The sequence below is a fragment of the Epinephelus fuscoguttatus genome, linkage group LG9 (genome assembly GCF_011397635.1).
Source record: "Epinephelus fuscoguttatus linkage group LG9, E.fuscoguttatus.final_Chr_v1".
NCBI lineage: Eukaryota > Metazoa > Chordata > Actinopteri > Perciformes > Serranidae > Epinephelus > Epinephelus fuscoguttatus.
The window spans coordinates 33,999,536-34,013,588 of NC_064760.1; the positions used below are offsets into that span (position 1 = coordinate 33,999,536).

A 14,053-nucleotide genomic window follows, 5' to 3' on the forward strand; every position below is an offset into this window, starting at 1 on the left:
AAAGTTTTGGGTTTTTTTGAGAATAGAGGAGGAAAAGTCCCTGTGTTCTTATGGAGTAGGTCTAATACTGATTCTGAGTCTCTTGTTAGGCTCCAGCTCTTGAGAAAAATGTTTGTCTTTGGCTTATTGATGCTGCACTGTCGTCATCAGACACTTGTTTATTTTGTCTAGTCTCTACTTTGTGCTGGACAGGTAGTGTACAATCAGACACTGTGTAGAGTTGCACAGTTGGCTGTTGAGTCAGTGTTTCAGTCAGTGATTCAGTGTTGTTCCACTTCACAGTGCTTTGAGAGACATTGCATATGAACATTTAAGCAGTATAGTCTCTTTACCCAGCGTTCCTTCCTCCTCTGTATCCTCCTGCCTCCTCAGTGCTGTTGTAACCTTTTAAACTTGTTCTGCTGACACCCACACCTGCAGACACGAGGAGCAGACGTGGAGCATGGAGCGAACAGAGAGTATGAACTCAGACTGCCAGTCAGGTGGGCTGTCCAGCTCTGTAGGAACCAGTAAGTGCAGCAGCCCGGCATGCATGGCGAGGAGGGCCGCCCACTGGGGCTGTGCGGACATGTCTGGACCGGGAATGCAGTACGGGGATTCATACGACTCTCTAAGAGACTCGCCTCACAGTGACAGGTAGGGAAAGTGGTGGTTTGTGTGTGTAAGTGTGTGTGTGTGTGTGTGGTGGGGTTTATGCCTGTAATGACTCTACAACACTTTTACCTTCACTCTTTGGCGACCCCAAGTGGCAGTTAGTTGTTATAAATGTTTCAATGTCAAGGACTACATCACCCAGATACTGCATCTTGTAACTTGACTTTATAAACCAGTGTTGAAGTGTAGGTGAAGATAAGAAAATAATTCAACTACTTTGACTACACTTGATCTGTTTTCATAGTTTACTAGTTAATGGTTTCCTACATGTCCCAGAATGCCCTCTGACTAATAAACAGACTTGACATGACTATAATCAGCTGTTCGTATTAACTGTGTGCAATACAATAGCGCAGTTTCTTGATGTTGAACATGAATATTCTGTCTTTCTTTTTTCACATTAAATATGTAAGGAATGTAATATAAAACATATTAATATAAGAGGAACAATTTTATTATCTCTGCCAGACGTAAAACCGAAGGGAATCATTTGTTTAGTTGTATGTGTGCGTGCACAAGTCTTTGTTTGTGTTTGAGTGCATGTATCTGTCTGTTCGCAGGTAATCTCACATACTACTGGACCAGTCAGCCTAATATTTTGTGTGCATATGTATGACTGTGTGCTCAAAGTTCTCTCTTGGTTGCGGTGATTCACATTTGTTAAAAAAACTGTTTTATTGACTGTTTTATATCGTCATTAACTGCTGACTCCTCACGCCTCTTAACTGGCTGGTAGGGGGCGCAAGTGATCAACAAAATCACACAGCAAAAGCGTAGAGCAAAGGGTATAAGTTATAATCATTTTGGCTAAAAACAAGAAGCATTAGAGGCATAACTGTCTGCTGCAGGCCACATGTTGGCCTTCGTTGTTTCTCAAAAATTGACATTCATAGAAAAATTTGGTCCTGATTTGAACTGAAGTATCTGCAAATTAATTCCACACCCAATATGTTATGATCCAGTAAAGTTAGGCACAATATAGTCTGAGTGGGCAGAAGTTCGCTGCATAGATCAGCCTCTCAATGGGCGGAACGAGCCAACCGCTGAAGTCCCATCCTACCACCTCCGGTTGTGTAGCAGTTTTCAACCGTTTTCAAAATGTCCTTTACTAACTTTTGCGGTGTTTGATCTTGCGGGGATGTAGCCATTTTTCTGCCATGGTTTGCGTCCTGTAGGCGATATTTTTGTGGGCGTGTTACACCAAAACCTGTTTCCCCCCGGCAATATTTTTGTAAGCGCACCGTTGCTGTTGCACCGCCCAGAACGATTGTGATTGGGCGTTTTTTCCTCCAATCTCAAAGTGAGAGTCTGCCCAGCCAGACCTTTCTTTTCTTGAGAAAGGTCTGGTGAGCGAGACTAGGCACAATACGATTCTAAAAAACAAACAAAATATTTTTGCCATCTTCACCACTATCTTGACTGTGAAGGAAGCTGGGAGGGTCAGTTCTGGCACAGCTATGCCATGTGCATATAGTGTCCCAGGGATGAAGTTTTTCTGTGGGCTGACGCGGAAGTTAGCATCTCATTGGTTCCATTGGAGTTTGGATTATTGCCAAAAATAAACTCTGTGGCAAACAAATGTTCATTATACTTACACTTGCATTCACATATAAACACACTTTCATGATTTTTGAAGCCTAAATGCAATCACCAGAGATTTAAAGCTAATGTCAGGCTCTAAACAAATTATACCACGATCACATGACCTCACGTCCCCTCCATAACAATATGGTAAAGCTGTGTTCGGTACGGCTCGGTATGATGATGTTCTGTAGTGTCATTTAGCCACTTGTAAGCAGCCGCCCATAGAAGCTTCGAAGTGAGGTATTTTATTTACTCAGGTATTTCATGTTGTAGAACAAACCTGAAAGTCTCTTCAGCTTGTGTTAACTACAGACCTTATTTCAGGCATCAAGCTAAAAACCCACTGATGAGGGAACCATGAGGGGCTAAAATGGTAACTTATTTCAAGGTTTTAGGACTCATTCCTGGGGCACTTGTTTGTCTAGACTGGCTACGTATGGGGTGCCGTTTGTAAAGTGGCTCACGCTGAAAATAACATCAACATTTTGCCACATTTAGCTTCAAACAATGTTTAAAAAAGTGTTGTGAATTTTTTAACGTCACCTTTTACCACATTTACAGCAATATTTGTTAACTTAGAAATATATTAAATAGTTAAAATTAAATATTAAATGTGGCACCTAAATGTTAAATGTTAAATCTAAATATTAAATCTAAATCTAAATCTAAATGCTAAATCTAAATCTAAATATTAAATCTAAATGCTAAATCTAAATATTAAATCTAAATCTAAATGCTAAATCTAAGTGTTAAATGTTAAATCTAAATGTTCTGGGTGAAACTAAATATTTAGCTAATATGCAAATTCACACTGCTGGTCACCAGAAGTACCAAAATAAAAGCTTGAGATGGTCAGACTGTGTTTATAGAATCAAATAACAAATTAAAACCAACTTATCGGGGGAAATGAACACTTGAACATACATTAGCGTGATAATAACTACCTAAAATAACAAAAAACATATTTGGAGAAATTTTATTTGACGTGTACTTTGAGTTGTTAGTGTCCCTTCGGAGGGAATCACCTTGTTGTTAACAAATACTTCCGGGTAGAAAACCAGTTTAACTACATATATATGAATATCTCACCTTTTTTTACATCACTATATCACCGTCATGGGTGCAGATCCTGGGGGGGATGGAGGGGACATGTCCCCCCCAAATTCTGAAAAACACAAATTGTCCCCCCCAATTCTAAATAGCTTAAATGATTGAAATTGAACAAATGTATACAGTAGTCCTATATACTGGGAGAAAGGGAAGATGATGAGGAGAAATGGGAATCCGTGAGAGGCGAGAGATGAGAACGTGAGTGGACATAACATGCCTGAGACCCTGAAACTAGAAGTAGCATTAACTAACAGCGAAGCAGTGAAAAGGAAGGTGATGGCTGGTTCCATGTACTACTGGCTGTTTAAGAGAAATAAACAGTAAAGGTAAGCATATGATTCTCTTTGTAGTGCTTTTTGAATGACTTGGTGATGGTGATGAGCCTCTATGAAATCATGAAATATGCTGGCAATCTCAAGCGCTCTGTGGACATGATTTGCACGCGTGCAATTAAAAACAAATCACAACTGATTGTGTCCCCCCCCAAACTTGTCATCAGATCTGCACCCATGATCACCGTGTAGACTAATCTGATGTTTGTAAAGTCTATAAACACAATGATTGAACAAACATTACTATTTCTGTGTGCACGTTTTGTAATAATAATTATCGTAGATTAGGTGGGCTAACCGTTAGCTGTAAGCCCCGTTAGCGGTGTCTGTAATGACTCATTAACTCTAAATGGCCCGTGAAAATTTTTTTTTTTCCAGCGGATGTCTTAGTTACAACATGATTGAGCTAGCAAAGCAGTTTTGTGTTGCGATGTGTGGTATTTATTCAGTTTTGGGAAATCACCATGTCTAGAAAGCATCAGTGGCCGCAGCTGACAGGCTCAGCTAACAGCAGCAGCAAAGCTAACATCAGGACGTCATCAAAAGCCTCCCGTTGTCAGATACGACATGAAACTACTCCAGTTAGCTCAATCATGTTGTAACTAAGACATCCGCTGGAAAAAAATATTTTTCACGGACCATTTAATTTAGATTTAACATTTAACATTTAGATTTAGATTTAATATTTAGATTTAGCATTTAGATTTAGATTTAGATTTAGCATTTAGATTTAACATTTAGATTTAGATTTAGATTTAATATTTAGATTTAACATTTAGGTGCCACATTTAATATTCAGATTTAACTATTTAATATATTTCTAAGTTAACAAATATTGCTGTAACTGTGGTCAAAGGTGGCGTTAAAAAAATTCACAACACTTTTTTAAACATTGTTTGAATCTAAATGTGGCAAAATGTTGATGTTTTTTTCAGCGTGAGTCACTTTACAAACGGCGCCCCATAGCTGCGATCATCTCCAGCAGCTGTTTTGCAGCTGGAATGCAGCTTCCTAACCTTTCTAGCTGTTTGTACAACATAAACCTGTGGTGATCTGTTTTGTGTCTTTCTAGTGTATGTTTATAATTTCAAAATGAATAGAGTTTCAATAGATTTTAGTACAATAACAATCTAATTCATGATAAACGTAAATTATTTTGGTGATGAATTTTCTCTGTGTTTCAGAATTTTGAATCTCTGCTCTGCATTAGCATCTAAACTCAGTGAGGTGCAGCAGTCATACACTCTCACCAAAGGCAGTTGTTCAGTCATGTTTTCCATATTCTCGGGACAGACTGAGTGGGTAGCGAGGTGGCACAGCAGTTAACACTGTCGTTGTATGGTGAGAAGGACCTGTGAGCCTGAGCCAGCTGGCCGCAGTGTCTCTGTGTGGAGTTTGTGTATTTCCTCCCACAGTCCGAAGACTTTCAGGTCAGGTGGTCTGGAGACACTAAATTGCCTGCAGGTGTGAACGTTGTTGTTTGTCTGTGTGTGTGTGTCAGCCCTGTGATTGACTGGCCACCTGTCCAGGGTGTATCCCTCCTCTTGCCCAGTAAGGTAGGATTGAGATATCCCAATAATCTGCTGTCATCTTTCCTGTCCAGGTACGTGTCGGCGCTGACCACGCCAGCACGGCTGTCCCCGGTGGAGTTCCACTACCCCCCGTTGCCGCCCCAGGTGCCCACCTTCCAGATCACCTCACCCAACACAAGCCACGCCCTCTCCCTGCCCCCCGCTGCTGCCGCCTACCACAGAGACGACGACCAGCCGCTGCTACGATGCCCAGATGTACGTAAGCAAAGATAGTACACACAAACCAGTGACAGGAGCAGCACAGTGATGGTGACATCGTGCCATCAGTTAACAGATAGGGCTGGTAATCTTCGATATATTTTATTGTCAGCAAATCCAATGGACAGACTGAAAACGAGAAATGCATCAGTCCATCTCTTTTTGTTTTGTGACTACTACTTGGGTCCATTTATTACTACTGAAGACATACATCTTTAAAAAAAGTCACAAACATTTTTTATTAATTTAGTTGTTTAAGATGACATAATATCCCAAAACAGCTGGACACTGTTTGTACTTAATGTTACTCAAACAGGAGTAAGTAGCGCCTTTGTTGGGGACTATTTTTAGCCGTGGAATAATACACATTTGGTGCTCTAATGTGTACCTACCATAGACTGTAAAAATTATGGATGTAGCTACTGTGATGTCACCCACTGGCTTTGAAGCCTCGAGTTTGGCATTTCAGCTGTCGCCATTTTTTTTTTTTTTGGAACCAGAAGTGACCGTATTTGGGAGAGAAGCTTGTGCTGTGGAGGAGCGAGGGGTGAATCTGCCTGTCACTCAAAGCGGCCCGCCCTTAATTATGCATAACCTTAATGTGATGTATACAGGCAAGTTATATAAAAATTCACCCCTGTACAGTTGTCATAATCAGGAAAATCCGCTAAAGAGGCCAAAATCGTCTTTTGTATCAGGCTGTAAACATGTACATTTTAACATGGGGGTCCATGGGCATTGACTGGATTTTGGAGTCAGTCTCAAGTGGCTCATGTACTCAAGTACTGCTCAAGCTCTTACAGCAGCAGGATGGTGTGTGTGGGATCAACTCAAAATAAACTACAGTGTGTGTGTTCATGGTAATGAAGGAACATGTCACCCAGTGCACCAGTGTGACTCACTGATGTGTCTTTTTTGAATAACACTGGAGCTCTGTGGCACAGACGAATAAGCTACTGAATATTGGGCTTTAGACATGGCAGATATACTTGTTAGTAGAGCTGCAATAGTTAGTCGAATAAACGAACAGAAGTCAATCGAAGTAGACCAACAGAAAATTAATTGGCAACTATTTTGATCACTAAATAACTGTTTTATTTATTATCATTTTATTTTATTCCCAGAGAAACATAAAGGCATTTAGCAGACAACAGATTCCCTCATTTTGCAGCAAAATCACATCAACAGTTACAATGAACAATAAAATGGCTAGATGAGAAAATGAAGTAGTACTTCTACCTATTTGAAGTTCATTCTGTGTTTCCCTGTTGCATCAAACTCATGCAGAATGGCCGCTGCATCAATTCCAATATCATGATGATCCCAAGGCTCATCGCTTTGGAGAGCGGGTTTACCCTGGACATCTAGCTCGCTGCTAGCCTCTGTTGTTGTAACGTAAATGCTAGCAGCAGTAATGCTAGCAGACTCAGTGATCGTACTGCTGCTCCCTTCATATTGTTCGCTGCTGAGGCTTGTTTGCTTTCTAATTTCAAAAGCCTGAAAAATGCTCAGATATTTTTCGTTTGCTCATTTCTAACTACTTTTGCTTGCTAACACACAAGATAAGTAACACAATATCGCTAGCATCACAATTGAGCGTGATTGTGTTTATCATACACTGACCCCTGGCCTGTGACATGTGCACCAATCATCGGCATCCAAATGTATCTGCGTCATAGTGAGTGGACACAGTTAAAAAAAAAGATACAGTTTTTGAATAATGTCCAACGTTTTACTACACAGTCCACGTTTTGCACGCCCCTGGTCCTGGTCTTTCTCAGGCCATGCCATATACTTGTCCATGTGAAGCCAGACATTATTAAATCAGCATTTACCTTGTATTTCATAAACTTACATCTCATCAAGGAACAAGGTGCATCTCAGGTGGCAGTCTGAAGTTATCCTCGGAGAGAGCAACATAACGTCAAGTGCAGTGATATGACCAATCTGCCTGAATCAAGAATACAATGATTATTCAACAATGAAAATGATCGTTAGGTGCAGCCCTACTTGTCAGTAGGTTGAGTTAATTGTTGCTTTTTTCTTGAGATTTGTTCACAGTGATAAAATATAGTGTATAACCAGACTTTAACCTGATGGTTCAAGTTCCTTTGAGCAAACCACTGACAAACAAACATATTTCACAAACAGTTTCTCTCAAATTCTTACCTCTGTTTTGCTTTTTAGGACGGAAGTTTATACAGACAGCCCCGGCGTCCGCGGCGACCATACTTGACGGAGAGCACAGGAAGTCTACCGTCCAGCCCCTACCGTCTCCCAGATGACGAGGCCTACGAGACCACGCAAGAGTACGCCTCTTCACGGGAACCCATCCGGAGCCGGCGCCGCCCGAGACGCAATCGCCTCAATGGACACATCTCCCAGCGTTCGACAGGCCTACGGGACTACAGCTCACAGAGCTTCAGCCAGTCAGAGGAGGAGGAGGAAGAGGAGGAGGAAGAGGATGCTCACGGGGAGAGCACGCCTTTCCTTAGTATGCAGAACATGAACATGGACCCACCTTTAACGGTTCCGGGTTACCGCTCGTCATCCGGTGCGGACACACGGACTCACCGCGGGCTGAGTCGGCCGGGGACACGCAGCAACGGGCAGAGCCGCGGCTCCCAGTCGCAGCGCTCCAAGGCTGACAACATGCCCCTTTAAGACTTAACCCCCTCCCCCCCGCCACCACCCACCCCTCCACCTCACACACTCCCCTTCCTCCTACACACAACCAGTGGACTAGAGACCTGCACCTAGGAGAAATATTTTTATTTTGTATAACAGACAGATATTCTAAACAAATGAAATATTTATTTTCATTTCAGCAAAAATTGTCTACTAGCTAACAGCAAAGACTTTTTTTATAACGGGGGGGAAATATTTATATGTAAAGTTTTTTGATTTACAGCATTATGAGAGATGAAAAAATAAGAGAATTACGTGCCAATTTTTTCACAAGTTAGATAAATAGAATAATATTGTGGTGCCTTTTGCTGTATGCTGAAGTCGGAGGTCCCATTGAGTTTTTGTAGCCTTTCTTATAAAGACTCCTCGTTTTTATAGAGACCAACCCTCTTCCTTCCTTTTGCTTTGGTTTTCTCTCTGATTTGGGATCTTCCTCTTTTTGAACTGTGATCTGATTATGTCATCATGCAATATTGATTCCTCCTGTGTAAAAGGTGTCTGTTTACATGAGTATGATCCACGCGATGCGCTCGTTTCACAGGGACATTAGTCACTGACGCAACCGGAAGTGTAGGGTAGTTTTTCTTGGATGATTTTTTTTTTGGACGAATCACATTGGTCATTTATGTCCTCGTTCGCTGCCTGTCAGTCATTTGTTGTTATTTCTGTGAAAACAAGAGTGTTAGGGAATTGTTGAGGGGAAGTAATTCCAGATTCCTGTGTCGGTGTTCAGGGTGCTGCCATGACATTGGTGGTGGTTGCAGTGTATGTGTGTGTGTGTGTGTGTGTGTGTGTGTGTGTGTATTTACACCTCATGAAGCCTCATTTGGTCGGCGCCTCCGTTCACCTCAGAAAGTGTGGTCCCTTGTTTGACTGACATGCTCCTCTCACCAATCCTCACGCTGCCAGAAGCTCCATTGCACTGTAAGAACCTCCCTCCGTGAGCAGTCATTGGCCAGGGAGCTGCCGATCCAAACCGAACCTAACCAATCCAGTTGTAATCCAGCCTGACTCTGGCCTCCCGTGGACTGCCCAGCCCGCCCGTTTCCTATGCCAGCAGCTTAGAGCCGCACTGTGTCTCAGGACTTCCCCATCACATCACAGCCAAAAGACTCAAAGCAGAGAGCGCACGTCATCTCAGTCACAGTTCAGTCCGCAGGCCAGATCCACGTCCCCTCACTGTCCTTCCTGTCTGTCCATCAGGTCTGTTGCGTTCACTCGTGGCCATGATTAAAGGGAGCGTGGGTGAAAAAACTCTTGGAATCAGAAGGGAGATTAAGTTGCTTTTTTAATTTTACTTAAAAGGTTGTGTGTGTGTGTTTGTGTATGCAGGCATGTGTGTGGGTCACGATGACGATGAAAAAAATGATGCGGAGACCATATCTGTTCACTATGTTGCAGGGGCGTAGCTAGGAATTCTGGCCCCCCCTGAGAGGAGGATATTGCTCTGGGTTCCCCCCTTTTCTTTCTCTTTTTTTAACTTATATAAACCTACTGGAAACTTTACGGGCCCTCTCCAGCTGTGGGCCCCTGGAATCGCCACCACCTTTCACCCCTGTAGCGATGGCACTGCTCTCATGGGGGACAAAAAATAGTTAGCGGGTCACTGCGTGCAGGTTCACACTGCTAGAGAGCGAGTTTCTGAGTGTGATTCTACTTTTTTTTCTTTAGCTCACAGCCAAACGGTGGTATATGATAATACTTATTACTGCATCCTTGATTTGCATTCCTATACCTTTTATTGATTGAACTTCTTTTGCTTGGTCATATTGACTGAATGATCTATTATCTGTCTGTCTCTGTCTGCCCCCCCCCCCCACCTCACATCACCCCTCACCTCCATGTCTTTCTCACCCCCTTACCAACCTTCAGAAGCAACTAGCGGATGAATTTAGGGCCCATCTCCAGATGAGTACACTGAACAGCACACTGACAGTAGGCTGATCACGTCAGAAACTCTTCACCTTCAGATATACATCGGGTTTAGAGACCCCTTTCAAGCTCACCGAGGTAAATGATACTGTGTCAGATACAATATGTGTCCCTATTAGAGTTGATTTCCAATACGTAGAGTTCTTTTCCTTCTTTTTCACACAGGAGATGCATGGATCACAGATATAGAAAGTATCTTAAAAATGGCGACAAACCCCCCTCAGATTCAGGGGAATCATGCTAGAAATTTATAAAAACATTATTTGGGTTCACGGCCCAAAGGTCTGGCTAGTTTTGTCTTAATATCACTGTAATCAATCTGGGATTTGCAATGTGGAAATACTGCAAGTGAGGGTAGTGTGCTTCTAGAGCTAGTTGAATTGTTAACACCCCCCTCCGCCCTCTTTCTCCTCACCCTGCACTCCCCTTTGCCCTTCACATACACACATACATTTCACATTCCTCACACAAACTGACACACACACACACACACACACACACACACACACACACACACACACACACATATGCACACACACAAACACAGAGCCCTACCATGTTTGTGTTTGTCAAGCAGTTTGCCTTCGTCTTTTTTACTCCCTCTTTCCTCCCCTCTCTCTCCCCTTCCTCCCTTTCCCTACCTCCCTCTCCCCTCTCCTCCCCTCTCCTCCCCTCTCCTCTCCTCTCCTCTCCTCTCCTCTCCTCTCCTCTCCTCTCACCCCGACCCCTCTGCATGTCCTAGTGGTACTGGTAGTTGGGTGCATGGAAAAAGCAGCAAGCAAATCGTTTTTCCACTCGGTGAAAAAATAAAAAAAACGTGTCTTCATTTTAACATTCAGCAATAAATCCCCTTCTCTTCATGTCCATCATTCTTGGAATATGCTAGAAGATTTTTTGCAAGTTTTATCAAAAACATACTACTTGTAAAAGAAGAAAAATCCAAAACCACCCCTTCATATGGAAAATAAAACTTTATTCCTACCATTTTGAAACAGTCCTGTCGTCTTTGTAACAAAGAGCAACTGTTCTTTCTTTTTATTTAGTTTTATTCAGAAGAGGTGATGATAAAATCAAGAAGTCAGTGCACCAAATTTACAGTATGAGAGGAGTTGCAAAGATATGAGCAGTAGATGGCGGGATTTACCTTGGCTATAATTTGATGGTGCCTTCTGTATGTTAGTACACGGGTTCCTCAACCTGGGGGTCCTGATACCCACTAGGGGTTGCCAAAGCTTCACAGGGAGTCCAGAGACCGTCTTGATTTTAAGGGGTGTGAGAAAACTATTTTTTTCTTTTAACTTTGCAGTGGGCCTGTATTTCAGCATTTTAATCATTTCTGTGAGGAAACTTAATGACATTTTTATTTTTAAAGTTTGGATTATTATTAAACTCTCTTGCTGCTAAACAGCCTTGTCTTGCGTCTGAAACAACCAAAGAGCTACATAGAACATTGGCTATGTGTCAAAGAGAAGAAAACACTGAATTTGTCACAAAAAAAGAGAAGCCTTTTAAGAAGGTATGATTGTTAGAGATTAAAAAAAAACAAACAAACAACAATACAGTGAGGTGAGTCCTATAAAAAGTTCCTACAAATATCAGGAAACTCATCTCTGATGTTCACAGGAAATAATCTGCTCAAAATCCATCATAATCACTCATTTTACACAAACTTTCTGCAGCTGTTGTGTTCACTTTTTTTTTTTGATAATTATCCATTAAATATGTCCCTTAGTCATGGGTCGTCAGTTTACTCAATAACAGAAAAGGGGTCCATTAAGAAAAAAGGCTGGGAACCACTGTGTTAGTCTAAAAAAAACCCCAGTAATTTTATACGTAGATTATTTGCAATATTCCATACTACTTTAGAGAAAGCTTTTATTTGGGTTGCATTTTACAAATTTTAAATAACAACTTTATATATATATATATATATATATATATATATATATATATATATAGCAAACACACCGGGGAAACCAGGTGTGATTAATAAAATACTTCATTATGACTGTATTCCATTCTGTTTTGCCTCCTCTGGTCTGTGGGCTTTTGAAATGATTCAAAACTGATCCTGACTTGGCCCTCTTCCTCCTAAACAGGTATTACAGAGCAGCCAGATCTGTTAGTTGTTGGCTTACATGTAACTGGAATGTATGAACAGCACTAAAACAAACTTTGCTGCAAACAGCTTTGTTAAAAAAATAAAGTAGTAAAAACAAATGCAGGTGAGCCAGATCAACAGGAGGCTTTGGTGCTCATGGAAGCACTACCACTTTCATCCACAGGGGCCGCCACACTCAACACAAGATAAAAGTTCTTTGTAGTTGCCCTACATTGACAGTTTAAAGATTTAAGAGGCAACATTTCAATCCAGTGGATTGTGTGTTTTTTTCTTTAAAAATATGTGACAGTGTGTGACATATTATATTTATAAAGCTACACTCACGCACCAGCTGATGACAAATTTGATGAGCACAGAGAGGACTGACCCCTCTTCCTCACAGCTCTGCATCACCAACTTGTCCATCCAATCCTTCAAACCATAGCAGTGTTTGACATATTATACTACAGTCTCAATTCATGACATTTCTAAATGTAATTATGGTCATTCATGCATTTATCAGACAGTGAAACTTTGACTGCAAATGACAGGGATGAAATGCAGCAAAGGTCTCTGGACTGACTCAAACCCCTCGGCCACCAGGACATCCCCACAGTATTAGACTTATCATCATTACAGCATCCCCATCAGACAATCCAGGATCATTAAGATCATTAAGGCATTAAGATGAAAAAACAATGGAACACAGTGTAGACATGCATCATCAACACATTTTGTCAACAATAGAGCAGTGGTGTAAAAAATATGTTTTGTTGTCTATTTGAAGAAACTGGAGTTGGAAATGTCCACAGCAAGACATATTTGGTTACTTGAATCCATTGTCACATGATTCAACAGACTAAATTACTTCAGCAAACGAATCACTGAGCTAACATCAACTTAAACTTGTCTGGGTTTGAATTTCTTAATAAGTTTGAATACAGATACAAACTTTCCATCTTATTTACTTATCTGATTAATTCTTCTGAGGGAGATTAAGAAAAGTGGGGCTGTAAAATGGAGTGGATTAATACACACTGACCACTGACACTAAAACGAGAGAGAGACAGAGAGAGAGAGAGAGAGAGAGAGAGAGAGAGAGAGAGAGAGAGATTTCACATGTATCAATTGATCCAGTTGGTAGAGAAAAAGAAATAATGAATAAAAATGGAAGATGTTTGTGTCACGCTCACCTGACTACTAGCCACATTTGAGCATTTCAAGAGTTCGTCAATTAGTTCAGAATGTAGCGAGTTCATTGGAAATAGTGGTGTGAAACAAAGATCTGAACTCAAGATCTACACTAGGAGACCCACACTATGTCAACCAGTTGGAAGCTCTGAATTTTGCTGCCTATGTTGCCTATAGGAAGATCCACCACTGGTTCTTCTACAGTAGCTCAGAACGGACAAACCAAAAACTGTCTCTAGATAGGACCGTTAGTATCATTTTCAAGTTCTCCTACACACATGACACATGGGAAAGGTTTCCGCAGTCTCACCCCTAGATGCCACTAAATCCTGCACATTGGACCTTTAACCTTATTTTGTTTTTGCATTCTGGGCATGTATGGCCTTAACATTAAGCCTTTACTATAGCAAGCAACAAACAGGATAGTGATTTTAACAAAATGTTGATTAAATTGTCAATTTTTTTCTTTCCACATGACCAGCAGGACAGCTTTTATTGCTGACTGATGCTACAGGCTGAACTGAAACTGCCGCCACAAGTACCAGAGGTGTTGCAACATTAAAGTTTCATAATGCCAGGCACACTCCAGGCATTCCAGAGACACGACTCCCCTCCTCACACTTCAGGTCAGGTCAGGTCAGGTCATACTTCCTGTTTGACCTGATGAGTGC

The 14,053-nt window shown here is 41.4% G+C and overlaps 1 protein-coding gene across 6 annotated transcripts in view; it reads left to right on the forward strand.

The window, feature by feature from the left end:
- Nucleotides 1-11,365, forward strand: part of nrg2b (neuregulin 2b) — a 90,123-nt gene extending 78,758 nt beyond the window's left edge. For all 6 annotated transcript variants that reach the window (XM_049585562.1, XM_049585563.1, XM_049585565.1 and 3 more), the window contains 3 exons: nucleotides 421-636; nucleotides 5,284-5,467; nucleotides 7,658-11,365. In XM_049585562.1, the coding sequence (XP_049441519.1) occupies nucleotides 421-636; nucleotides 5,284-5,467; nucleotides 7,658-8,134 (877 nt within the window). In that variant the 3' untranslated portion in view covers nucleotides 8,135-11,365. The remainder of the gene's footprint in view (nucleotides 1-420; nucleotides 637-5,283; nucleotides 5,468-7,657) is intronic.
- The last annotated feature ends 2,688 nt before the right edge of the window (nucleotides 11,366-14,053 follow it).